The sequence below is a fragment of the Phyllostomus hastatus genome, unplaced genomic scaffold (assembly GCF_019186645.2).
Source record: "Phyllostomus hastatus isolate PE091 unplaced genomic scaffold, TTU_PhHast_1.1 phas_contig_198, whole genome shotgun sequence".
In the NCBI taxonomy this organism is placed as follows: domain Eukaryota; kingdom Metazoa; phylum Chordata; class Mammalia; order Chiroptera; family Phyllostomidae; genus Phyllostomus; species Phyllostomus hastatus.
In genome coordinates, this window is record NW_025333715.1 from 1,104,685 (window position 1) to 1,131,846 (window position 27,162).

At 70.6% G+C, this 27,162-nt stretch overlaps 1 protein-coding gene across 2 annotated transcripts in view; it reads right to left on the reverse strand.

The window, feature by feature from the left end:
* TAFA5 (TAFA chemokine like family member 5) overlaps positions 1-27,162 on the reverse strand; it is a 91,250-nt gene that overhangs the window by 34,474 nt on the left and 29,614 nt on the right. Inside the window, exon 1 of one of the 2 annotated variants that reach the window (XM_045834964.1) lies at positions 16,809-17,015. The exons of the other annotated variant lie outside the window; for it this stretch is intronic. Within the exon in view, the coding sequence (XP_045690920.1) occupies positions 16,809-16,899 (91 nt within the window). The 5' untranslated portion in view covers positions 16,900-17,015. Of the gene's footprint in view, positions 1-16,808; positions 17,016-27,162 lie in introns of those variants that run through there. 2 annotated transcript variants of the gene reach the window in all.

Here is a 27,162-nt window from a genome sequence, read left to right on the forward strand (position 1 = left end):
CCTGCCGTGCCGCCTGCTCCCTTCGGGGGGCCCAGCCCTGCCGAGGGGGCTCAGAGGGCAGCCATGGGGCTGCCGCACGGCACCGTGAAGCTCTCCCTCAAGGAGTCTGTCCGTCCACCCAGACCGCCCTGGAGCGCTGAGCCCCCACCCTGGCCTAAGGGAGCCTGGCCAGCTCCCCGTCGTCCCGGAGAGGAACCGGGGCCTCGGGGAGGGGGGGAGGAGGCAGAGCCAGGCCCCCCAGGGTCTAGGCGGCTCCAGGCTGAGGTGGCGGCAGGGGTGGGTGGGGGAGGAGGTGGGCGGGACCGTCTGCTGTCACTGTCAAGACACGCACGGTGCGGGGGCCAGGCCAAGGTCGGGGTTTCTGTCCTCCGGGCCCTGGGCACCTCCGTGAGGGGTGCGAGCCCCAGGCCGAGGCTGAGCTGGACGGAACAGGGACACCCCCGGGGTCAGGATCTGTGACTCTGGGGCTCAGACGGGGCGCGGCAGGGAGCCCTGGGGCCCCCAGGACAGCAGGGCCGGGGAGGCAGGGCCCAGGGCCACGGGTCACAGACCCGCCCGGCTGCTGCGCGCCGGGTCACGTCTGGTCACGTCCTGTTTATTCTCGGAGCCAGACCGGGCAGCCACGCCGCCCTCGGGCGCCAGCCCCCAAGACGCCCACCGACCCCCAGACACAGGCCGCGGCCACCGTGGCCGTGTCCTGCACGCAGTCCGGGCCCTTCGGCCCCGGCAGACGGCGCAGCAGAGGGCGGCCCTGGGCGCACCCGTGTCCCCGAGGTGCCGCGGAGAAGCCGTTCAATCACACGGGGCGATGACATGAGTGTGCAGGGACGTCTGACTGGCCGGGTGACAGAACACAGACTCGGAGCGACTCTGACAGGGGCGCCCGCGGCTGGCAGTTAGCAGTCCCCGGTGTCGCCGCTGTGTGTGGGTTAGCAGGGACAGGAGGGGCCTGTGGGACCCGCCTGGGGCCCAGGTGTGCAGCCCAGCCTGGGACCAGACACGGGTCCTGGGGGCCGGGTCTCAGTCTCAGCCTCTGCCCGTGGCCCCCACCCTGCGCCTGGGGTGTGTGGGGGCCCCAGTGAGGGTGCTGCACTGTGGAAGCAGCATAGGGTCCCGGGGGTGGGGGGGCGGGCAGGGTGGGGTGGCCACAGGCAGGGGAAGCTTCTGGAAGAAGGGATGCCTGAGCGTGTGTGTGTGTGGGGGGGGGCAGCATTGGTGACAGGGGAGGCCCGGTGTCCCAGTGGCCCCGGGCGCACACCAGGTCTGCACATGCCCCCGCCCGCCCCACTGCGGTCAGGCACCTGCAGGTGGGGAGCTGGGCCTCGCCGGGCCGTCTGGGAGACAGGACACCGTGGTGACCAGGGTGCGGGTTTCCGATAGCGCTCCTGGGGGACCCGTCGGGACGTCGGGGTCAGGAACAAAACCCGTCCTCCATGTCTCTGCCCCAGAGCCGAGGACGCCCCGGGGCCCCGTCCTGGGGGGAGGCGGGTGGGTGGGGAGCTGGGTGTCCCTCCCACTAACCGCCCTGTGTAACCAGAGGACAGCATGCACTTCGCAAGGTAACCCCAAGGCAAACCCCGCCGCCGCCACGGCACCGCCCCTCAGGTCACAGCACAGAAGGGGCAGCAGGGCCCCGGAGCCCGCCGCCCGTGGGGCGCGGTCCTGGTGCCCGCAATGACCATGTGTCTGGAGGCCTGCCTCCCTCCCTGGGCGGCTCAGGCCAGGATGCCCACCCCGGGCGCTGTCCGCGGTGCTGACTCGGTGGTCATGGTCCCCCACGGTGGCAGGGGACCACTGGGTCCCACCTCCCAGGACAGGCACCCCGACTCACGCCCCACCTCTGTGCTGGGCCTGCGTTCAAAGCGCTGCTCTGTGAGAAGACATCGTTTGCAAAGTCTGGAGAGAACTATTTGAAGAAATCGCTCACGGTAACAGGACGGGGCCTGCACGGTGGCCGAGGGCGGGGGAGCCACTCGGCTGGGACGGCGGGAGGGGGGCTGGGGGGGCTCCCCTCTGCTCAGACAGGCCCCCCGTGCTCAGGGCGTCGTGTCCTGACTCGGAAGTGGCCCCCAGCGGAAGCTGGGCTCGCGGAGCTGGGCGAGGCCGTGCTGTGGCCACGCAGGCAAAGGCGCTCAGCTGGGCGCCGCTGTGAAGCCGCTGTGGTCACTACCTTTATCGTGGGCAGAACTCACCTGCCGACCTGGCTGGAGGCCAGGAGCCCGGGTGAGAGGGAGGGAGGGAGGGGCCAGGGGCTCCCCGGGGCCCACGGGCCCCTCCGAAGCGTGGTGTTCACCTTCCACACGCGCCCGCGGGCACCAGTCTTGCCCGGCGCAGGCCGGGTGTGAGCACGAGCAGGTCCCTGGGAGGCGGCTCAGGTAGGCCCTCCTCCTCTGACTCAGCACCCCCACCCACACGCCACCCAGCTGGCCAAGGGACCCCACGGCGACGGCGACAGGCCTCGCCCCAGCACCGGGTGCGGGCCCTCTGCCCCTCCCCGCCGGAGCTGACACTTGGGGTGTCCTGGCCTGGGCACAGCCCGCCCCCTCCCTGAAGCCCATGGAAGACGGCGGTGACGGGCTCAGTCGCGGCTCCCGCCCGTCCCCCCACACGGGGGCTGTCCCCAGGCGGCAGGCTCAGGGCCCTCCCTCTCCGGCCCAGGCGCACGACCGGCCGGGCTCCCACGCCAGCAGGAGCCCACGTCCCCTCCCCTGCAGGCCCGGGGCCTCCCTGACCCACAGCCGGCCCCTCCAGCCGCTGCCGCGGGAGACGGCCACTCCTCATCGGAGCTGTCCGCCCTCTTTCTGCGACGCCGTGCTCCCAAATGAAGTGACCGGTGTTTAACTTGATCCCTGGTCATATAGACACTTAGCACGGGGATTAAAAACCGGGGAAGGAAGCTCTCTGTGCGACCAGACGGAGCCTCACAGTCTCAATGTTTGAGCTGCACTGGAATTGAGTTCCCCGTTACACCCTGCCGTGCAATTCCCCACCGCGGCGCCGTGACTTCCGCAGAGCCAGCCGCGCTCGTGTGGCGGGTCCCCAAGCCCGGTTCTCCGGGGGACAGTGTGGGGCAGCCAGGGATTATCTCCGCTGACCGTGTGAGCCGCAGATAAGGGACCGAGTGACACCAGGACCTCGCTGAAGGGCCTGCAGGGCCAGCCCTGCTCACCCGACTGTAAGGACGGGTCTGGGGACTCCAGGACGGCCCCTCCCTGAGGGAAGGCCACGCCAGAGGTCAAGGTCAGACCCCGGCCTGCGGGCCAGGGCAGGGGAGGCGCGGGCGGGATCCGAGGGGCAGAGCCTCCAGCACCTGCGACCCAGAGCCAGCTCCTGCTGACATCTCCGTGACCCCGTGCCCCCGCGCCCCCCACCTCCTGACCTTAAGGAGGGGCGGAGCCTCTCCCGGGGCCCAGCCTGCAGCCCCCCTGCCAGAGGCCGGTGGGGAGAACGGGGTGACAGAGGCCAGGCCCTCCCTGGAACATTCCACAAGGACAGCTGAGGAATCCACGCTGCATGTGAAGGGCAGGCCCGCAGGCTGGAGGGGCCTGGGCTCTCCGTCCTCTCGGACCCAGGACCCCTGCCCAGGGGCAAGCATGTCCTGGGACTGGCCGGTGGGCTCTCCCAGCTACGGCCCTGCTGGGCCCCGGCCATCAGCCAGGACGGTGGTTTCGGGGCTCCCCCGGCCTGTCCTGGGGTCCCGCTGCCCAGTGTCAGGTGGAGGAAGTCAGAGGGCCGAGTGTCAGGCCCTGTGGTCGGTGGGTGCCTCCCCCTGCACCCCCCCATCCCCGACCCAAGTGCTGGGAGGCCCCCAGGCCACAGCCCGGCCCCCCGGCTCCCGCGCAGGCCCCTCGAGGCGGGGCAGAGCCCGAGCGCGAGCGGAGGACACGGGACACGGGACACGGCCTCCTCCTCCAGGCGGCCGCACCCGCGGCCGGCAGCTAGGGCCTCGCCCCATCCAACTGGCGCCCGGTCAATTATCCCCATTAATGCGCCCATTAACGAGGCGCTGCCTGCAGCTCGGGGCCGGCGGGACGCTGCTGGCTGGCAGCGCAAACCCTGGCAGTCACGCCGCGGTTTACGGCCTCGCGGAGGTCAGGAAAACGCTCGCCTGGCGTCCCTCTGCAGATGCACAGCCTGCGGCCGGCTGCCGGGCAGGGGGTTGAGGCCGCTCCTGTTGGCCCAGGGACACGGCCCAGGAGATGCAGGGAGACCCGGGCGGCCAGGGGCACTCAGGGCGGAGCCTGGCTCGTCTTCCAGCCCCGCCGTGAGGGCAGCCGGCCAGGGGGTCCCGGAGCGCCCACACAGCTAGTTCCTCCTCCCCAGCCTCCCCCTCCTCCTGTGGGAGGGGCCCGGGGGGCAGGGGAGGGCTCCCCCTCCCCCGGTGGCCAGAGACCCCTCTCAGATTTGCCTTCATTCGTCTCTGGGGGAGGGGGCCCGGGGCCCTGGGAGGGCACTGCCTCTGCCTGGGAGGTAGCACTGGGCATCCAGTCCAGCCCCGTGGCGGGGGAGCCCCTGCTCTCCGGGTAACTCCCCAGCCCTGCGGTGGGCACGGCGGCGCTGGGCTGAGACTGGTGGCCCCGACGCCCCCGCAGCGCTGGCTGGTCACGGCAGAGCCGTCTGGGGCAGTGGCCGCTGGTCCTGGAAGGAAGCGACCTGCAAGGGACCTGCCCCGGGACCTAGCCAGGCTGCCCCGGCCTCCAGCACCAGGAGCCCAGGCGGTGGCTGCGGGACAGCTGTCCCCCTCCACCCCCCCCCCCCCAAACCCCACGCAGGGCGCGCCCTGGCCCGCCGCAGGCTTGGTCTCCACTGCTGGCCGGAAGCTGGCGTCGGTCCCGCCCCCTGGCCCGGCTCCCGGGCAGGACAGGAGGGTGCTGCCGGCTGGGAGGAGCATCTGGGGCGCCCCTTCACTCCCAGGACAGGCGGCAGCTGAGGCTCCTGGGGCTGCCCCCCACCCCCAGGCGGCCCCGGCCTCCTGGCTGGGGGAGGGGCCACGCCCCAGGTACCTGGGGGGCGTGGTCATGAGCCCCGCAAGCAAAAACTGGATCTGGACCCAGACCTCACGCCTCCCACAAAAACCAACTCCAAACGGACGTGAAGGAAAAGCCCAGCAACGTGAAACTTCCGGAAGAAAACAGGAGAGGCCCTGCGTGACCTTCAGTGCATCGGCGAGCGGTTCAACGACACCCCAAAGCAGGACCCATGAAAGATAAATCACACTGCACTGCCGTTACACACTCCGTTGTCACCAGCCGCCGTCAGCAGCGTGGGAAGAGGGCCCACAGAGGGGGAGACACTCGCGAACCACATGCGTGTGCGTGATGAAGGGCCGGGGGGACCCAGAGCGCACGGGAGCCCGCACAGGTCAGCAGGGGGAACGGAGCCCCAACCCCCCTCATGTGACAGCAGGCGGACGGCCCGGGCGGGCTCCCCTCCCCGGCGGCCAGTCCACATTCAGAAAGACATTCGACCCCGCCGCCCCCCAGGGAGTTTCCGGTGATGATGACGGTGAGAGCCCCCCCGCACGCCCACCAGAGTGGCCGGAGCCCCCCAGCGTGCTCGCAAGGGAATGCTGGCGAGGGCCGGGGCCCCTGGTGGCGCGGAGACGGCGCAGCCGCCGAGGAGGCCACCTCGGGAGAGTGCTTCTTGCAGGATGGGACGCGCCGCACGCCCCGGCGGTCGCGGTCCTGGGTGTGGACCCTCACCCACCCACCCACCCACCCACCCTCCCGCCCACAGGAGCCTCGTGGGGCTTCGGACCCGTGGCCGGCCTCCAGCCGCCGCCCAGGCTCTGAGGAGCGGTGTCTCGGCCTCGGGGAGACTTCTGGAGACTCCCGCTGGCCTCTCTGCTCGAGAAGCAGGAGCGAGCGGTCACGCTGGGCGGGGGGGGGGGGGCCTGTGCTGCCGGGGTCTTTCTGGAGCAGGCGGCTCGGGAGGGACCTGGGCCCCGGCCCCACATGCGTTCGTCACGGCATCTCCCAGAACACGCGGCTCACACGGCCGCCCGGACACGTGTGTCACTGCAGGTCTCCCAGCGTCGGGGGTGGGGGTGGGACCCTCCACACAGGCACCCCTGCCCTGGGGGTCCCCTGCAGGCTGACCCCTGAGTGCGGAGGAGGAGGAGGGGACGGGAGGGGCCTAGAGGGTGTTCCGCTCTGCGTTTCTCTGGGCGCTTGACCCCCCGGGTCCCTGGGCGTGACAGTGGACGGCTGGGGGCGGGGTGGGCCCCTCCTGGGCCCCGCACCCACGAGCTTCCACAGTCCGCACCACAGACCCCACCTCGGGGTGGGGGGGGAGGGGCGTGGCCCCGGACGGCACTCACCTCCCAGCCCTGGCCTGCAGTGAGCGGTCAGCCTGCGCCCCTGACCACCCTGACCGGCAAGGCCAGCGCGCGGCAGCGGGTGACTCTGGACGCTGGGTCCTCTGACCTCAGCCCCGGGCTGCTCGCCCAGGTCCTCTGGGCCCAGACACACGGACCCGGCCCGCAGGGACAGCCAGGGCCCCAGACGGGCTGGGGACACCAGGAGACCAAGGCTCAGCCAACGGGCGGGAGGGCTGGGGAAATCGGGAGGGGCCGACGGCAGGACCCCGGGAGCCTCAGCCGGTGCTGCAGCCCCGGACCCAGGGGACGGGTCGGAGGGAGGGGCGGTTCCGGGCGCCGTGGTGCCTGCCACTCGGGGCTGGAACAGGCGGCTGACGGAGGCCGCACCAGGGCCTGCTCGTAAACCACGGTGACGAGGGAACCGGGTGGGCGTGGAACCCACCGCAGGCGGCACAGACACAGAGCAGGAGGGGAAGGACGGGCCGAGAGACTGGGCCGAGACCAGTCTCGGGGCTGGCTGCCGGCGGTCCTCCCAGAGCCACCGGGAAGGGCCCCGGGGGTGGCTGAGAGGTGGGGGGGGGTGCAGACACGGCCGCTCACGGTGCCCCGCCCCGGATGGCGGCAGGCCGGCAGGTGCCCTGCCCTGCACTTGCCCGCCGGAGGGACGGCGGGGCCTGGGGAAGTCGTTCCAGGGACAGGGAGTCCCCTGAGTTGGAGCGGTCTCCTTCAAGGCCCCCCGCTTTTATTCCCCCCGCCCTGCACCCTAAGAAGGTGTGAGGACGGCTCCCTGCAAGCTGGGGCCCCGAGGCCTGCAGGCCAGGAGCCCCCGGCCGCCGGGGGGCGCGGGCTCAGCACTCCGCCAGGGCACCGGGTCCGGAACACACGTCCTCCAGACTTGCCCACGGCACTTTGCTTGCCCGATGGGAGCGGCCAACGTAGCGATGGTTCCCCGAGGTACGGGGCCAGGGTGTGCGTGGGTGGGTGGCCGGGGGCTGCGGGGGCCCCCCCGGCAGGATGCAGACACGCCCAGGAGGGCGCTGGGCTCCACCCGCCAACTCCACCCAAGGCTTCGAGACCAGTGGCGACAAGTGTCTGTGGGAATGGTGGCCGGAGCTGCCCACCCAGAGGCCCGCCTGTCCACGGTCACTACTGCGCTGCCCATGGGGAGGAGGCAGGACACACGGGGACCGGTGGGCAGCTGATGGGAACGGGGCTCCCACAGGTGCCCCCCGAGGGCCCGGGCACGCACAGGGCCCGCGAGGCTCCCCCACCCCGTGTGGCCGTGCGTCTCCGGCGGTCGGACACAGAGGGGTCTGCCACGGCCTGTGCCACCGGCTGACCCCGGCCCAGCGAGCGGAGGCCAAGAGCAGCCCTGTCCCCACCCCCACGGTGTCACCCCTGCACGTCCCCGGAGCCCGGGGACAGACATGCGCGTCACGGCCCGGATGGGGAAGGGCGGAGTCTGGGGCTGGGGCTGCCGCAGGCCCCGTGTGGGCGGGAGGAGCCCCCAGTTTGCTGGACGTTTCCACGCTCTGCCTCCCAGGAGACTGCCGCTCTGTAAAGGAGGGCTTCAGGAGACCAGGGAAACACCAACAAAAACGGCTAAAAATAAGGCTGCGTGGACCGACCAGCGCTCAGAGATGCAGGCAGGCATGCCACGGTGCGCCGCCCACCGCTTCCCGGCAGCCTCGGGGCCCGGCAACCTGCAGGGAGGCCCGGCCGGGGCAGGAGCGCGGGCCCGGGAGGTGCCGGCACAGAGCCCGAGGTGCAGCGGAGCCCGGGGCCTTCCTCTCGGGTCCCAGGGGCCCTCACCGCCCGGAGACCCCAGGACTTATCTGCTGGGGACTGCTCTTGGGCCACCCTCCGGGCCACACCCGGCCCCCCCGTCCTCCAGGAGTGGACATGTCTGGGGTGTCCTGCTGGGGAGAAGCGAGCCTGCCCCGCAGCCCCCCGCCACCACCCCCCCCCCGGCCTCCCTTCCCTCACCCTTCTCCCTCCGACATCCGGGGAGTGTCGTGTGACAGGGACAGGGGCTGGCCACGCGGGGGGCCGACCCTCGCCTTACAGAGCAGGTGGGACGCGGCACAGACGTGCACCTGGCCCACCCCCCTCCTCCGCCCGAACGGGGTCCAGCTGCTCCCAGCGGCTCTCTGCCCGTCCCCCTCTCCTCAGACGCCACCCCCGGGCACCCGTCTGTCCTCACCCTCTGTCTCCTGGGCCCCGCCGTGGCCACCTCCAGCATTTGTGCCTCCCCTCCAGTCAGCAAGAGGCCTCTTGGCTTGGTGAGGCCCCTCAGAACCTTCCCAGCCCCCGAGGGCCCTCTCCCGTGGGTGGGCCCATGAGCCGCCCACCCTGCAGGTGGGCGCTGCGTCCGGCAGCCGGCCCCGGGGTCAGGGGCCTTGGCGAGGGGACGGGGGACAGGACCCTGGGGCAGCTTGCGATCGGCCTGGGGACCCCCGTCCCGCTCCCCAAGCCTCTGGCCCTAACGGTGCTCTCCACCTGCACCTTCCATTCTAGAAGGTTCCTTATCCCCTCTTCCTGCTCGCAGCCCCAGGGACGACAGGAGAAGAGCTCAGGGCCAGGACTCTGCACTCGGCCCCACGGCCGCATCCCCACACAGGGCGGGAAAGAGAAGCGTGCGAGGCTCCTCGACGTGAGCCACCGTGTGGGGAGAGCCGGGAGCAAAGGGGATGAGCACTGGAGACGCCTCCGACGACACGCCAGGAAACACGCCAGCCGGAGCCGGGGTGCCGGGGCCCCGGGGCAGCCGGACCCCCATTGCACTGGCTTCCCGGTTCCTCCGCAGGACACCAGCGCTCAGGCGGCCCGTGCCCTCCGGCTCCAGCGGGGGGCCTCCCTGGGCAGCCCCCACCACGGCCAGGGTCCAGGAGGGGGGGAACCAGCGCCCCATCGCCCCCCCCACTGTCCTGCACGCCGCACTGGCCCACAGGTGCCCAGAGAACCCTGAACGGTGGCAGGACCAGACTGGGGCGCCTGGAGCCTGTCGCTCTGAAATCGGCGAGACTGGAGTCTTGGCCTCCGGGGACAGGCTCCCTACCCCCCACCGTGGGGGGCTGACACTGGTCCCCAAAGCTGAGTCTATCCCGAACCTCTGAAAGCGGCCTTGTTTGGAGCAGGCGACCCTGTAGATTGGACGAGGGACCCTGAAATGAGATCGTCCTGGGTGTGGGTGGGCCAAGGACGCGACCTCACACGCGAGAAGGGAGGGAGATTTGCGACGGGGAGAGACCAGGCTGTGGGGCCTCGGGCAGAGCCTGTGGTGGCGCTGGTGGCGGCCCCAGGGGCAGAGAGGGGCCCGGAAGGACCCAGAGCCCCCGGGGGACCCGGCCCAGCCCACCGTGGACTAGGAGACCACAACACCCGGCCCTCTGTGACGGCCACCCAGGCGGCGGGACACCCACGTCACCACCTTGGTCTGAGGGCGTTTTCACACTCGGCTGTCCTGACGCCCCAGGGAGGGACGAGACCCCTCAGGGCCAGACCCGCAGGGACCACCCCCACCGGCGCCCCCATCAGCTCGCCGCAGCCCCGGCCGCCCGGGCAGCCTCAGACGCACTGCCCACCGCCGCCCCGTCCGCCGCCCCTTGGCTGGGCGCCCGCCGCCCCGGCACGCAGTAGGTGCTTGGCAGACACCTGCCCGCCGGCACGGCATCTGTGCCACGGTTCCGCTGCGCCGCGCGTCACCCCACCGGGAGAAAGCGACTCCGGCCTTGCTGCACGGGCAGAGCCAGCGCCGTTGCCATAAATAGGAAGTAACCATAAAAATAAACACACAGCCATCAAAGGGAGAGATGCCCGTGCGCCCCCATAAAGCCATCTTCCGTGCCAGCAGCGGCGCGCGCCCTGGCTCCCGGAGACGCGGGGCCGGTGCGCACGAGGCACGTGGGACGTCTCCGCCGTGCACCCGGCCCCGGCCTCCCGGGGACGCCGGCGTCTGCCGCAGCCTGCCGCCCAAGGGGCGTCCCTTCCGTGGGTCTGGACGCCCCGACAGGAGACCCCCAACAGAGAGACCGCCTGCCCCCCAGCCCCCCCAGAGACAGACCCGCAGCCCTGGCCACCGGTGTGGGTCCCGCCGGGGCCCGGGGATGCCGGAGCATGTTGCACGGGCCTGTGGCCTAAACCGGCGGCAACGGACCCTCCCACGGCCCTGGAGCCACGAGGCCCACACCCTGCGTGGGCTGGCGTGAGCCCCCTCCACGGGTCCGGGGGGCCCTGTGGTCTCTCCTGTGCCTCTTCTCTGGTCTGCAGAGTCTGGGTGGGCCCTAAGCCAGCAGGGCCTCGTCGGGAGAGCCTTACCACCTCAACCACACCTGCGAGGCCTTGGTTTCCAAGGGAGGCCACACCCACAGGTCCCGGCGGGCCTGTCCTTGGGTCCCCGCACGGCCCCCACAGCTGCTCTCTGCTCTCTGCACATGCACCTGAGCTCAGCCCTGCCTCCAGGTCCCGCCCGGTCTGCACTGCCCCCATGCACTGCCGGTCCGGCATACAGCAGGCGACCAATACGTGCACGTCGAGCTGGACTGGCATGCCTGTCAGAGCGTCGCCCAGGCAACCAGCCCTGGGCATGGGCACTGGGGCTGTGCGGGCTGAGCCCCCCCCCCCCGCCCACTGCTGGAGTCGCTAATAAAACCCACCCTCCCCAGGCAGAAGCCGGTGTTGACGAAATGTGTGTTTTAAAGGCAGGGGGAGCCCCTCACAGTACGCATGGCGAGGAACACACAGCCAGGGTGGGCGGGCACGGTCTGGGGTCATGGGTTCCAGCAGGCTCCGGCCTTGGCGCCCTCACCGCAACCTGGAGCCTTCCCACACCCGGCCCCAGTCCCTGCCCGAGCCGGGGCCTGACCAGGTGCTGCAGCCCCGGGCTGCAGGCCCGTCTGCCGGGCGCCCCTCAGCCACCCCAAGCTCCTGCTATCCTTTCCGTCCTGCTGAGGAGGAGACCGAGGTTCCTAGTGGCCCGGTGACTTGCCTGACACCAGCGGGAACCAGCTTCCTGTTCCCGCAGGCTGTGCGCCCCAGCCTGCGTGACCCACGCTAGGCGCACGGTCTGCCGGCGGCCGGAATGGGGGAGGGGCGGCGGGTGCACAGGGAGCCTGGGCAGCCCCCACGCCGAGGCCCCCCCGGGGGCCCACCCAGCAGGACAGACACATCCACGGGCCCGAGACTCGGTGCAGGGCTCGCTGACCGGGGACGTGGCCGGCCTCCCGCGCTTCCTCCGTGAACGTGCACTTCCACAGGCCGTGGCGTGGCTGTGTGGGTGTGTGGAAACTTCTGGAGGCCCAGGCTGCAGAAGTCCAGCTGAGGGGACTGGCTGCGGAGGCCTCGCCCTCAGCCTGCCCTCCTCCAGCACCTGCGGTGTGCGCACATGTGTGCACGCACATGTGTGTTTGTGAGCACCATGTGTGCACACACGTGTGTGCGCCAGCACCCTGTGTGTGTGCACTCGTGTGCGCCGACATATGCATTGCATGTACACACGTGTGTGAGTGCTCTGCACGTGCACACGTGTGCATTGCACGTATATGTGTGTTTGCATGTGCACACGTGTGTTTGTGAGTATCCTGTGTGCATGCACACATGTGTGTGAGAGTAGGGGCACAGCTGTGTCCCACACTCAGAGAGGCGGGTCCGGGGCGGACGGTTTCCGGACGAAGGAGGACGTCCCGAGGGGAGGGCTGTGGTTGCTGCAGCGGGGAGTTGGGGGGGGCCCTGGGGTCCTGCAAGCCTGGGTGTGAGGTGCCCCGCACACCCACTGGGCGCCGTGTGCAAGCATCCACACATCCGAGGATATGGGCACACACTCCACACTCCACGTGGGACACTACCCGCTACACAGGCTCACGCTGGGACACGCCCCGCCCCTGTGGTGCCCCGTGTGCGGGCCCCGCCCACAGACGTGGGGGTGCGGGCCCCGCCCCCTCCCAGCGAGCTGCCACCCGGGCCCTCGCTCCCCCACCAGGAGCTCGCGGCGCAGTCCCAGCAGTGTGCACCTTCACGTGCCACTGCATCCGTGCACAGGCTACGCAAGTGTGCCACCAAAGGCTGATTACTAGAGCGCGTGCGTGGCGCACTGGCCTAGCAGACGACATCACCCGCGTCATGCTCCCCACAGCGCAGGTCAGTGCCAACCTGCGCCACCTGAGGAAGAGTGCGCCCGTGGGAACTGACTGCAGGAGCGCGAGCGTGAAATTTATGCAAGCGTGAGAAACTCCCGGCCTCCCGAGGCCCTAGGGAGCACGGAGGAGCCATCCCATCTGCACGGGAGTCAGCGCCTGACATGGCTTCTGAGTCGCCGCAGAGCGGTCAGATCGCAGCGCTGGGAGCACAAACCACGGCATGGCGTGGGCTCTGCACAGTCCCAGCCGCAGCGAGTGGCGAAGGCAAGTGACGGTAACAGAGCCGGTCACTCCTCGTGCCTTTCGACGCACTCGCAGCGACTGGAGACCTGGCCTTCCAGACCGGCTGAATACGTGCGGAGCAGGGCAGGCCCTCTGCACGCAGCCCGGCCGGGAGACTCCGCGGCCTGGGCACCCGGCTGCTTCCAGGCAGCGCCACCAGCCCCGTCCGGGTGGGCGTGTGCTCCAGCTGCGCGGGAGGTGTCCAGAGACTGTGGCGGCAAACACGAGGCCCAGGGGCCGAGTCCAGCCCTCCACCGTGTTCTCTCCGGCCCAGCACCTTGTTTCTCCCCAGCGGCATCAGCGCCCAGCTCCTGGCCCCTAGTTGAGGAGTGGTTACATTTATACATAGTCCTAAAGTCACATTTGGCCTTTGGAGGGTGACCCCCAGGCTGATGTGGCCCCCGGCACCAGGGCCTCCCACCCCCTGCAGGCATGGACCCTGTGGACAGAGCGGGCGCAGCCTGGGGCCCAGACCCCGGGAACAGCGCCCCCTGCTGCCGAAGCTTCCGCAGGGCCAGGGCCGCCACCACCCTCTGCGTTCAACCAACACTACCGGCGCGGCGGTGCCGGCAGCTGAGCTGCGTCAGCCCTGGGTCCTCGGTCCACCCCTTCCGACAGACGGATGGTCGTCACAGACATGCTGACGCGCTGCTCACTCGCTGCTGTCCCATGAGGGCTGCGGCCACCAGTGACCAGTGGTGACCCTGCGGGCAATGGGTGCCCCTCCCTGTCGAGGGTTCGAGGGAGGACGCCCCCTTCCGGGCTCACGGGCTGAGCACATCCATGAGAGTCGAGTCCTGTTCCCTCGAGCAGCCCTCGGCCCCAAGAGCCCTGAGAGCCTCGGGTGGCCCAGAGGGAGGGGCTGGAAGGGGGGCCGGGGCGTCCCTGGAAAGGGTTCCCCACAGGAGGCTCCCGGGCAGCTGCCAGCCTGCCCACAGGGGGCACGCTCCCTCCACGGAAGGACCTAGAGAGAGACTGAGACCCCGGCCCCGCCGGCCTGGCCTGCTGCTGCCTCCCATGCCCCAAACCCCGCACACTCGGCGCCCAGGAGCCGGCCGGCGGGGCGCCGGCCTCCACACGCCCCCTCCGCGGTCCGTCCTTATTCTTCCCGGAACATCGAGATCCAGATGAGAGCCGTGCCCGGCTGGGCGCTGTGATCCTGGGGTGACGGGGACACTGGGTGGGAGCCCGGCGCAGCCCGCGCGAAGGGGAGGCGGAACGCGGTGATTGCAGCTGTTCCCTGCACCCCGTGCTCTGAGAGCGAATACCCCCCGGCAGACGAGAGGGAGAGGGGGCCGAGGCCGGCACCCCCCGCTCCCCTCCCACGTGCTCTGCGCCTCCTCACTCGGCCAGGCCTCCACCCCGCTCCCCGGGACCCCCGCCCCCACTCCGACCGCGGTTGGCAAACGCAGGGCGTCGGCATTCACCAGAGGTCGTGGCTCCGGCTGGCAGGGGGCCCTCAGGGGGTCCTGAGGGGCCAGCCCCCACCTGGCCCCACACAGCACCCACGGCCATGCCCGGGCTGCTACCCGCCCGGGGCGGGTGTCTCGGTGGGCGGGACTTTGACTGCTGACAAAGACGGTGCCGGCCGAGGCCACAGCCAGGGGCCACGGGGCGCCCCTCCCCGGGTCACGGCCCCGCTCCTATCTGCACAAGCGCTGCAGACGGCCTGGCCGGAGGGGACCCTCGGCCGGGGCTGGCCTGGCGGCACACAAAGGGCGGAGACGGGGACACGGCCCCGAGTCCCCTCCTGTCCCTCTGCACAGGCTGGAGTGGCGGAAATGGCGATTGAAGCGGCTCTCTCCGCTCGCCCGCAGACAACAAGTCCCGGTTGTCTGCCGCCGGTCTCACTCCCTCCCCCCTCCCCCTCCCCCCTGCTGGCCGGCGCACTGCTGGAAGAAAGTGGCCTGGAACCTGCAGCCCACGGCCGCCGGGACTGGGGCTGGCTCCCACCCTCCCCAGGGCCTGCCCGGGGCTCCTGACCCCGCGGGGCCGGAAGGGGCATCTCGGGGAAGACAGGGCACCACTGCAGCCCTGGCCGCTCACGGAGATGGGACAGAGGGACCCTGTCCCCGTGGAGCGAACACAGCCGCCCAGGGTGGACACAGGACACCCAAGGACATGGGAGAGCTCTGCGGAGGGGGCGAGGCCTGCAGACCCCCGGGCCGAGCCAGCGCCCCTGCTCCCGGCCCCAGCCCCAGCTCCGCCCCCCAGACCGGGGACGGACGCGCCCGTGTCCCCAGCAGGCCCGACGCCGGGGTTTCCGCGGGGGGCTCTCCAGGGCCGGTCACGGGAGGAAAGGGCTCCACGCCCCCAGCGCCGTCACCCTCGCAGGCGCGGTCCTGCCAGACTGCCATCTGCTGCCCCCGGGGGCGGCCGCTCCTTCCTCTGGACCGGGACACTCCGTCCGCACGACTTGGCCTGCGGGGCGCAGCGCCCCCGGGGACGCCCCCCGCCCCCGAGGGTGGGCGCCAGGGCGGTGTCTGGCGGCAGGGCCCCCCGGGGCTTCCTTCACTCTCTCCCCCGTCACAGCTGGAAAATCGGGGACCCTCGCCCTCATCACAGAAAAGCCCCGAACATGGCACTGTGGACCCGAGAGGCACAGAGAGAGAGAGAGGTGCACTGGCTCTTCGTCATGTGCCCCCTTTTCAAAGGGGGTCCCCCAAAGAGGAAGGTCAGTGGGGTTACGGTGGAAAGCTGCAGCCCAATAAGGCCCAGCTGCAAAGGGACCCGTGGCTACGGGGGGGGGGGGCGAGGCTCCCCTAGACACAGAGCAGCCCTCTGGGGATGGGCCGGCCCCAGGGGACCGCCGCCCCCCAGAGCCACCACCCTCCGCTGAGGCGGGTCACTAAGCCACCGGGGGGAGGGGCGGGTTCGGCTCCAGGGAGGCCGGCCCGTCCCTGGCAGAGCAGGCCAGGCCTGCCGCAAAGCCTGGGCTCGGCCGCCTCTCCCTCCAGGGCCGGGACCCGGAGTCCAGAGAGGGAGAGGGACACCAGGCCGGCGGAGCAGGTGGCCAGGCCGGGGCTGGCCTCCCACACCTCCCTGCTCCCCGGGGAGCCAGCGGCTCGCTAACGAGGAGGGAAGCCGCTGAATGTGGCGAGCCCTGCCTTTGTAGGGACCCGGGGCTAACGAGGGTCTGCCTGCCTCGCCGGCCACGCCAGCTCCCCTCCGTGCTGGGGCGTGGGGTGGGGGGGGGCACGGCGCCGGGTGGCACAGGTGGCAGGGTGTCTCAGGGCAAGGGCACGCCGGCCGAGGGCGGTGGGGGAGCCTGTGGGCTGCTCTGCGAGGGCCGGCCTGGGGGAGCCTCGGGTGCACGGGGCCGTGCCCCAGGAGAGCCCATTCCGGGACCAGGAAGTTTCCAGGAGGACCCAAGGTACCGCAGCGCCACCCACCATCCCGGCCCCTGAACCCCGGGGCCCTGGGTGCGGGGCTCCCCGGCCCTGGAGATGCCTGCAGCTGCCAGGGTCTGGCCATCAACATGTGCGCCTCCACCAAGTCCCGTGAGCGGGATCTCAGAGCCCCGTGCTCAGCAGGCGCTGAGCGGACGCGGCAAACTCGGTGCGGAGCCCTGGCGCTCAGGTGGTGAAGCCCCAGCTCCGGAACCCGCGGGTCCCCGACGAGGTCCGGAAGGCGACGCGGCAGCGGAGTGCAAGAGCGCAGGCCTCACCCTGGGCTCCCGCCCGCCCTCAGCCCGGCGCTCGGCCCGCCAGCATGGAGCGCTGGTGCCATCTACCGAGGCCCGCGGAGAGCGGGCGGCCGCCGCCGCCAACCGGCCGAGAGGGGCAGGAGACGGGCACCGCAGCCTCGGCCTGGGCCCGGACTCCCGGCGGCGCGGCGGCACCGAGGCCACCCGCCGCCCGCCCGACCCCGCGGGCCGCCCGCGAACCCCGATGTGCGCGGGCAGCGGGCGCCGCAGGAGCGCGGGTAGGGCTCCGTCACCGGCCCCACCGGCCCCTCCGGCCCCGCCAGCCCCGCAGTAGCGCTCCGCGAGCCCTGGCCGAGCGCGGCGGCAGGGGCGGCGGAACGTGCTGGAAGCCCAGCCGAGCGCAGGGACGGCGCCCGGGGACAATTACCTTCTCTCAGGAACTGCGCGTGGATCACCAGGACGAGGAAGCAGCAGAGCGCGGCGCCGGCGAGTGCCCAGAGCGCCTTCAGGAGCTGCATCGCGGAGTGCCCTCTCGGCCGACGCCCCCGAAGTCGCGCAGCGAAGGTCCAGGCGCCGCATCAGCGCCCCGCCGGGTGCAGCCGCCGCGGCCGCCCGCTTGCGCCCTCCATCCGCCGCCGGCGCCGCGTTCCGCCGCGACTGGAGGCGCCTCTCCGGGCGGCGATCCGCGTCTTTTTGGGCAGGGGGAGGGGGAGCGGGGGGCGCGGGGAGGGGGCGGGCGGGGGCGGGGAGGTTAGCACAAAGTCTCGGGCCGCGGCGGCCGCCGTTCCGGCCACTCGGCCACCATCGCGGGTTGCGGGGCGCCGGGGGCCCGGGCGCGGGGGGGTGGCCGCCGCGGCCCCATGAATCAGCCCCGCCGCCGCCCCCGGAGCCGCGCGGCCAGCAGGGCCGGGACGGCCGGCCGCGGACTGCGCAACGGCCCGGGCGCTGGGGGGTCCCGCGCGGCCCTGGCCCTTCGCTGCTCCGCGGCGCCTTTCTCCGCCTCCTTCGCCGCCGCCGCCGCCGCCGCCGCCTCCCGCGCTCGCTCCGGCCCGGGGCTCAGGGGGCCGCCGCGCTGTCACCTCCTCCGCGGAGGGCCCGGCTCGGGCCCGGGGCTGCGCACGGGGCGCGGGGCTGCCGCACCATCGCCGCCGCCGGGGCCGGTACGGCCCGGCCGAGCTCGCGCCGATCGAACTTGAGCGGCCCGGGGCTGGTGGGCCGGTTCCCTCCCCCCCTCCCCGGGACGATGCCGGCCTCCGCGCTCCCCGGAGCCCGCGCCTCCGCCGCTGCGGCCGGACGAGGCCCGGGCCCGCGCTCCCGCGGTGCTCGCGCTGCTGGCTCTGCCGGTGCGGGTGGCGGTGGTGGCGGCGGTGGTGGCGGGGCGGCCGCGCCGACAGGTGGGGCCGGCGACGCTGCGCGCCTGGCCGCCCGCGGGACGCCGCTGCTCCGGCCCGGGGATGCGCGCCCGCCGCTCGCTCGGCTCGGCCCGGCCGCTCCTGGGGAAGCGTCCGGAGGGGAGCGGGGACCAGGCCCCCGCGGCGATCGGACTCCGGCCCGCCGCCGTCCGCGCTCCGCCCGGCCGCCGATGCGCACTGGGCCGCGGAGGGGACCCGGGGGATCCCCGCCGCCCTGCAGCGCCCCCGCCTGGCGCGCCGGCGGGTCTGGCGGGGCCGGTCCAGCGGAAAACCGCGGGTCGGGCTCCACCTAGGTGCGCTGGTGCCTCACTGCAAAGCGGGCTGCGCGGGCGGGGGAGCGGCGCTCGCGAGGCCTCGGAGCGCCCAGCCCCCTCGCACACCACGGTCCCCGGAGGGACAGGGAGTCAGGCCCAGTGGCCATCGCGCTGCCCAGGGCTGACACTCGGTGGCTCCTGAAAGTCGGCACCTCCTACTGGAAACGACACAGCATGTCCCGGGCCCCGTGCGTGGCGTCCTCCCTGCGGCTGCCCGGCATCGGGTCGCACAGGCTCGCAGCGCCTGCCAAGGGGCTGCTCCAGATACGCCGCGGGCGCCGCCTGCCGCGGCCTGTCCCTCCTCCAGGAAGGGCCAGGATTTGTTTCTGGCCAGTTCTCCTCGCCGTGCCCCCTCCCCCCAGTCCCCCCTGGCAGCGCACAGAGGCCTCAAGGCACCTTTGAGCTGAATTTCAAATTCATTTTCAAATGCCCGGCAAAGGGTGGGGGCAGGGAGAGGGCAGGGAGGCCCCTCTGTCCCTACCTGCGCACCCCGCTGTGGGGGACCAGGCCAGCGCCCCGCGCGGTCCTCGTGGGGTGCGGCAGGCAGGGCTGGAGAACCGGACACCGGGGCTGGCACCCGGGCTGTGTCCTTCCCGCGCAGAGCCACGTGCCAGGAAGGGGAAGAGGCCGGACCTGGAGGGTCCTTGGAGGTCAGACAGGTCAAGCCCGGCGGTGTACAACTGGGGAAACTGAGGTCCGAGAAGGCTCAGACGCTCTCGTACCGACCCCAGCAATGAAGGGCAGGCCTCCGCTGGTCCAGACCGGCGCTTACTCTGCGGGGCGCCGCCCCGGGTCAGAGGCGAGGCCCCTGGAGAAGCAAATCCACACCTGCGGCCGCGTCGCGCTCCGGGGGGCTCCCCTGCATCCCAGGGCGGCTTCTGAGACGGGACGCTGGGCCCAAGCCCTCCCCTGGAGACGCGGCCCCAGCCTCCTGCTCACCCAACAGCTCAGGACCCGGCCGGGCCTTCTTGCCTCCCCCTTGGCCGTCCCCCCGCCCCGCAGACCACCACGCCCTGCAAGCCGCTCACCCTGCACCTCCGCCTCGCCGCCCCCACCCCCAGGCATTTTCCAGGGCTGCCCCGGCTGCAGTGACCAGCAGGAGCCGCCCTGCCGGGCAGGCACAGCCTGACCTCCGCCAAGGTCACGGCCTCGGAGGCGCACCTGCAGCGGCGCTCAGGGCCCGGGTGGCAAGGCCCTGGGGATCCCGGCGCGCGCACCCGCCCAGCATCCCCAAAGGGGCACGGCCAGGGAACAAAGCCCACCCCAGCATCGCTGCGTCCCCCCCAGTCCGGTGCGGATGACTTGAGATTTTGGGATTTTCACCACCGGAACTTGACAGAACCACCCATTTCGGGGCTCTCCCGTGAAGGGGAGGGAAGGAAAGCACCTGCCCGAAGGGCAGTGCGGCCCAGACTCATCTCCCCGGGTGGGGCCGGAGGCCTGCGTCCCGTGCGGGGGACCAGAGCACCCCCCCTCACCCCCGGCACCACCAGAACGTCCACCAGGGCGTGCGCAGGGTGTGCCGGCGCCCTTAGTGGCGGGGGCAGGTGTGGGGCGGGGAGCCCGCGGCCAGTGCCCAGAGGCTCGGGGGGCGGAGCGCAGCGTGGGGGCGGAGCTTCGTTTGCGAGTCTCTGACGTCACCGCGGCTGAGCAGTGCGAGCCAGGCTGTGTCGCTACCAGCAGAACGACCTCCGTGCCCCGTGGCAGCTCGCGCGACGATCTCGGAACGGCGCTCGCGTCCCCCCTCGTGTCAAGCTGCCGCTGTCCCGCCACGAGACGTTCTGTGTAATGTTCTGATAAAGAAGCAAGCACCTCACCTTATCAGAGAAGATTTTTCAGCATTCGATAAAACTGCCTCTCGATATAATTGGTTTCTTGGCAATCTCGCGCATTTCATTCTCCTCTTCGACGGGGTGCACGGGCTCCGCGAGATCGCACGGAACAGACTGGGGCCCCCCCCGCCCCACGCGCGATGGAGAGCGTGAGGCTCGGGGAGGGGCCCAGAGGCAGGGCGGTGCCCGGGGGACACAGGCCACGCCTCTCCCAGGGAGGCCCACGGGCCCCACACCCTGCCCGTCCCCCGGGGGCCTGCGGCCAGCCCTCCGGGCCGGGCAGGAGACCTGCGGGGTCCTGCTGACCGGTCACTGCCCACTCACCCTGTTTTCCCAGAGCGAATGGCTTGTGTCACATCCCGAGTCTTACAGTCGACACGTGGACAGAGGTCAGAAAAGTAGTTACAGTGGAAAAACTACACACCACAGTGAGACGCCACCTCCCACGGGTCGGAGTGGCCGTCATCAGTCCATCAGCAAACAGCGAGTGCTGGCGAGGATGTGGAGAGAGGGGACCTCCTTTCCACTGTCGGTGGGGATGAACGCAGACCGGGGCAGCCACTGTGGGGAGCAGTGTGGAAATGCCTCAAAATACTAAAGACGGGTCTGCCTTTTCACCCGGCGACCCCACCTCTGGGAGTCTGTCCAGAGGGACCCACAACGCTATCTCAGCAGGACACCAGCCCCCCTGTGTTCGCTGCAGCGTTGTTCACGCCTGTCGAACTGCGGAAGCAGCCCAGTGCCCACCAGCAGGTGAGCGGGTGAAACCACCGTGGGACATCTACAGAATGGAATACTACTCGGCTGCAAAAAAGAAGAAAAATGACCCCTTGCACTGGTATGGGTGGACCTGGAGAATATTCTGCTAAGTGAAACAAGCCAGTCCGAGAAAGACAAACACCATACGATCTCGCTCATCTGTGGAATCTAATGAACAAGCTGAACTCACAAGCAAAACAGAGACAGACTCACAGATGGAGAGCAGATGACAGCCGAGGGTGGGGGGAGGGGCGGGGCGGGAGGAGGGAGCAGAAAGGAGAAAGCACTCGTGGGTAACGGTGCGCTGCGTGCGGGGGTGAGTGTGAGGGGAATAAATGGTGATTGAGAAAAATAGAATTAAAAAATAAAACTAAAAAAAATCCCTAAATAAAAGATACATCCATCGCAACGACCTTGCCCATCGTGAATGGTGGCGGGGGGGAGGGTGGAGTGTTGGGCGGAGGGCGGGCAGGGTTTCTGGCTGGCCGGTGGGGAGCGGGGCGCGGACAGCCAGGGGTGGGCGAGTCAGAGCAAGACGGCGGCCCCCCCAGTCACGGTGCTGGGTCCAGATAAACCCGGACGACGCAGGAGCCGGGGACCGGGATGGGGGTGGACACTCTGCGGAGCGTCCTGGGGAGGAACCCGGGGCGCGGGAGGGGGGCAGAATCTTGCTTTTCACTCCAAAGCCTCCTTTGCAATGCGAGTGTTTTCCAGCATGCGGGTCTCTTCATGTGCTGTGGTCGGAGGAATACCAGCTCCATGAAAATAACCTGAAGGGGGGCTGAGCTGGAAATGCCAGCTGGAGAGGCTGGGGCGGGGCAGGCAGAGCGCCCGAGCTCTGGCCCAGGGCCTGGCGACGGGGTCCCAGGTTTGGGGCCAGGACGGCCACCTCTGCAGCCCCCCTGCAGAGCCCCCGGGGCCCCGGGGGGGAGGGAGGGGCCGGAGCCCTGTGTGGGAGGGTCTCGGGGGGCTGTCGCTGAGCCAGAGCGTTGAATTGGGCCCCAAAGACATGGTGTGTCTGCTGAAAGCCGTGCATGTATGCACACATGTGCACCACAAACATGCATGTGAACACACAGGGGCACATGGGAAATGCATATGCAACCACATGTGGTGACACGTGAGTGCATGTGTGTGCAGACACTTCCACATGTGTACACATGTGCAGGTATGTGCCGCAAATGCACGTGTGCACGTGAACACACCCCGGTGTGCAAGCATACGTGCACACACCTCGCACACACACAGCCGTGCACACACACATGCGAGGCCCTGGCACCGCAGTCTCCCCGGGTCCCGGGCGTGCAGGTGGGCTCCAGCCTCAGGACTCGGGCCCCTCACTGCCCTGACCCCGCAGGCGGCCTCCTGCGGCCCTGCTCCAGCAGCCCCTTCCCGGGGTCCAGGCTTCAGAGGCCTGGAGCGCCCCCTGCTGGGTGAGCTGCAGAAGGAGCTGAGGGGCTCGGACTGCCAAGCTGCGCCTGCAGACCTGCCGAGACCCAGGGGACGCCGGGACCCAGGTGACGTGCAGCGTTGGCAGAGGGCAGGTGCGGCTGAGAGGAGGGAAGAAGTGAAGGCCCAGCCTGCGTCAGGCTGGGCCAGGGTGCAGAGGGCGGGGCAGAGCCTTGACCTCGGCCCGAGGAGGGGGGCAATGTCACAGGCAGGGGAGAGGCCCCCGGGCCTGATCGCGGGAGCCTGGGCGTCACAGTCGCTCCGCACCCACAAGGGTCCCGCTTGTTCAGCTTCTGTGCCGGGGCAGTGTGGGCCCAGGGGCCTCTCGTGACACGTGACAGGAACATGGGCACAACACACAGGGCACACGTGGGGGGCATGCAACACATGACGGCACATTACACATAACACAGCTCAGGACACACAGCACATGTGACGGGGCACCGAGCACCTGTGGCTGGGTACATGCAACACACATGCCAGCGCCACAGGGAACATGTGGCGATCACACGACACATGGCTGAGCAACGTCACACCACAACAGAAGCACACGTGATGTGTGCACAAAGGGGGCACATGCAACATGCGACAGGGGTCTCAGGGCACTGTGGTGAGGCATGCGGCATGCATGACAGGGACACGTGGAACACACATGGCATGCATGTGGTGGGGTGCCGGGGCACATGCAATACCTGTGATGGGCACGTGTAATACCTGTGATGGGCACATGTGAGTGCATGGCAGGAGGCCCATGTAACACCTTGACCAAGGGAGGTGTGTGACATGCATGATGGGGGGCACCCGACACATGCAACTGAAGGCGGCCCGTGACACGCATCTCAGGGAAAGCGAGAGCCGTGTAAAGCTTTCACGGGGGTGACAGGCGACCAGACTCACTGAAAGGGTTAGCTCCCAGACACGTGTGTGCTATGTGTGTGCATGACATGTGCCGGGCACGTGCTGGGAGGTAACATGTCCTCAGAACACCCTCTGTCCCTTGTCCATACGTCCAACCAGCCACCCATCACCCACCCATCACACGTTTACTCCTACACACATCCGTCCGCCCATCTGCCCGTGCGTCCATCCATCTGTCCACTCGTCCACCCATTCCCCCAGCCACCACCCAGACATCTGTCACCCATCCTTCACCCATCACCCATTATCCATCACGGGTGGCCGTCTGTGTCCCTGCCCCACTGCCCGCCTGGGGACAGCCACCGCCCGACCCCACCGCCGGCGCCGAGCAGGGCCCCCCCGCCTGCCCTGCCTTCCCTGCACGCAGCCACGACACGGGTCCTCACCTGTGCCCTAGGCCCAGCCCAGGCCTGAGCCCCTGTGTCCCTCCCGCAGCCCCGTCCAGCCTCCCACCGGCCCCTGGCCGCCCCCCAGGGAAGCTCCGGCCCAGCAGGGGATGGTTCCTGCTCCTGCCCACCAGCCCCCCAGCGTGAGGAGACGGGAGAAAGAGAGCCAGCGGCCTCCTGAGCTGGGACACTCCCAGCTCTGGACCAGCCAGAGTCCAGGATGCCTCCACTGGTAGCACAGGTGCCCACCAGCCGCCCTAGCTGCCCGGGCCCCAGAGCCTCACCCCTTTCCCACATGGCCGCCTGCCCTGCCGGCCCCGAGCCCCTCATAACTGCCCGGCTGCTTCCCCCCACCCAGGCGGAGGCCTGCAGCCCGCACGGGTCACGGGTGACCAGGCCCTGTGGACAGCCTCCCTCAGTCTCCGTCCTGAGCGGTCCCCTCTGGCCACCGGCATGAGCGTCCGTGTCCACAGGCTGCTGGGGAAGCTAGAGACAGCGTGTGTGCTGCCCACAGCCCCTTGTCACAGGGGTGGGTGGCTGCATGGCCCCTCTCTCCCTGGGGCCCCCGACGCCCCATTATGGGCCCTGCTGGGCCCCCCCCACCGTACCCCCCACCCCGAGACTCGGCCGTGAGCCCAGGTGGCGCTGTGGGGGGACTGGCAATGGGGACACCGTGGTCTCCAGGCTGGGACTGGCCCTGCGGGTCCCTGTCCAGGGTCCAGGCCACCACTGGAGGTGCCAGCCTGCAGGGAGGCTGGGCAGCTCAATGTCACACAGCCACCCCCTCCGTGTCAGGGCCACCCCTGGGAACCTCCCTGCCCCGCGCCCACCCCTGTCTACAAAGGGGCAGGGGAGCGAGGTTTGGGGTTTCAGCAGTAACCGTCACTGTGGCAGCTGGCGTTGTTTGGCGCCAGGAGCTGGCCCTGTCCCCAGAGGACTGTCGCTAATTCCTGAGGAGGAGGCCTGGGCCCCGAGCCCCGGAGCCGGCCAGGGCAGGACCCCGGGGACCACCGGCCGGAAGCCCAGCCTGCCGCCCCTGCCAGGCCCCCCCGGCCTTGGGACTGAAGTGACCGTCCCAGGCCACCTCTCCAGAGTGCGTGTGCGGTCTGGGACGCGACCCCACGCCACCACGCCGAGAGCCGGGAACACCAACTTCTAAATAAGGTCGCGGCCCCGGCCAGAGCATCAGAAATGGCTTATTGATTTTAAAAACGCAGGGAGCATTGTTTGTGAAAGTGGTTGATGGCCAGGGCCAGCGCCCGGAACGTTCTAACAGGGCTGCCGGGGCTCTGCGGCCGAAGTCACCTCAATAACAACGGAGTCAATCATCCCAGCGCAGTGGACCCGCGGTCCTCGGCCGGCTGACGGGGACGGACGGCGGCTGCACGGTGCCTCACACCCAGTCGGGGGCCCACCCCAGGCCCCCGGGTTTGGGTGCATTTTCACCATCGTGAGTGGGGAGACGTGGGGAGACACCCCCGCCGCGGCTGAGCACCAGCAGTCCAGCATGCGCCCTGACCGGCCTCCCTGTCCGCCAAGCGGCTGGACGGTCTCAGGGTCACACAGCGGAGCAGTGTCACTGTGAGGGCGTCCTGCATCCCACGGAGGAAAGGCTTTGTCCGGGTTGTCCTGCCCGTCACCAGCTCTGCGCGGCGTCCGTCCTCCGCGGGAGGGACCCTCTGAGTGTGACCCTGGCTGCTCTGACCCGCGGGGCCTCGTCGGCCCGGCGGCCCCAGAGCTGCGGCACCGCAGCTTTCCCGACGAAACAGCGCCATAAAGGCCATCCGCCATCGCTGTCCGGTGCGTGCCACGCGGCACAGAGAGACCGGGGCAGCCACTGCCAGGCGTCGGGGAGGGCACGGTCAGGGTCAGGGGGGCCCACGAGGCCCGGGTGGCCAGATCCCTGCTCGTCCCGGGAGGCAGCGTCTCCTGGTCGGCCCAGTGACCCGGCGAACCCGGGACGAACGGGGCCTGCGTTCCGAATGAACAGCCGCCACAGGCCAGAGGCGGCGGGAGAGAGCGTGGCGCGGCGGGGACCCACGGGGCCCGGCCCCGTTTCGGGAGGTCGATGTCTTTGAGGACACGCCCCCGTCAGCGGTCCGCTGCCGGGAAGCGCGGGTGGCCCGGGGCTGCCGGACCCCGGGGGCGGAGGCTGTTAGAACACCCGGGTCAGCTCCGGCGGGGGCGTGTACGGGGGGGGCACGTCTAGACCAGGGTGGGCTGCCCACCAGTGGCCGCAGGAGCCCCAAACGCCCCCCGGGCGGGCGGGCAGCAGATGAGAGTGTGCCGCGCAGACCCGGGCGGCGATTTGCCGGCTGCCGGCAAATTGGACCTAAGCGGGCATTAGGATGCAGCCGCGGAGCGGGGCGGCGCGGTAATGGCCGCATCGGGATGTGGCGCCGTGGCCCTGGAAGCGGAGGAGCTGACTTCAGCGCGGCCTCGTCCCCCGGGAGCCCGCCGCCGTCCCTCCGCCGGAGCCGGGGCTGGTCTGACATGCGGAACACGCGGGGGCGGCGGCTCAGGAGGGCAGACAGCCCCCCCCCTGCTCAGGAGGGAGGGGGGGCAGGCTGCTGCGGCTGCCAGGCCTTTGGGGGGCCTCGTCTGTCTGGGCATGCGGGGGGCGCGTGGCCGGTCGTCCGGGTGTCTGTGCGGCGCCCGTCACTGCGGGAGCCAGGCCTGCCGGTCAAGGACACGCACACGCAGCACCTTCACGGCACCAGGCGCCCTCAGGCTCCCCAGGGGGGCTGCTCTCACTCGCCCTGACTGCCGTGTGCGGGGGCGGGGGGCCCCGGGGCCCCGTGTGCACACAGCTGTCCTCTCCCCGGGTCCCCACATGTCCCCGTGCGTGTGTCGGTGTCCTGACCACCTCGTCTTCTAAGGACACTGGTCACGCTGGCCCAGGGCCACCCCAGGGACTCATTCTCACGACCTTACCTCTTCAAAGGCTTCATTTCGAACGCAGTGGCCCTGAGGGGGACATCAGCACGTGCACCTGGGGACACAGACAACCCACGACAGCCCCCAGTGCGGGGCCTGCTGCCGCCACCAGCCGTGACCCACACCTGGCCCTCGGGCCCCGTGACGCTGGGGCGAGGGCGCCCAGACCCCGCTGGGCCCTGCTGGCCCCCCAGGTCAGCCTGGGACTCGGGTCCCCGATGGGGCAGGCAGCACTGGCCGGCCTGAGATGAAGCTGTTAACTCCGCGCAGGGCGGCAGGCGTGCGGGCGCGTGCCAGCTCCGGCTCCTGAGTGACGCCGACTGCTTCTCCCTGCCGTGTGCGGGACCGAGACGGAGCGGTCCCAGAGTGCCCCCCTGGGGCCTGGGGCCCCCACGGGCTGCTCTGCGGGAGGGCCGGGGAGCCCAGGCCCCTCGGGGTCCCCCAGCGCCCAGGACAGACCCAGCTCCTGTCCAGACCCCCCACACTGTGCCACTCTGAGGTTCAAGGAGACGTCGCCTCCCGTGGGTGCTGCCGTCGTCACCTTTCAGACCTACCCGTATGCCCACCTCCGCCCTCCAGGGGCCGACGTCAGAGCCCAGGGCCTTAGCCAGGTCCCTGGGCCCCAAACCCCCCGAGGACCCCACCCAAGCGGCAGAACTCCCGGCGGAGGTGCTGAGGGGGAGGAGGGGCAGGAAGCCGGGCCCTCACCCAGCCCCAGTGCCTCGGTCTGGGAGGGCGCTGCTCCCCGATGGTGGGCCCCCCGCCCCCGCCCCC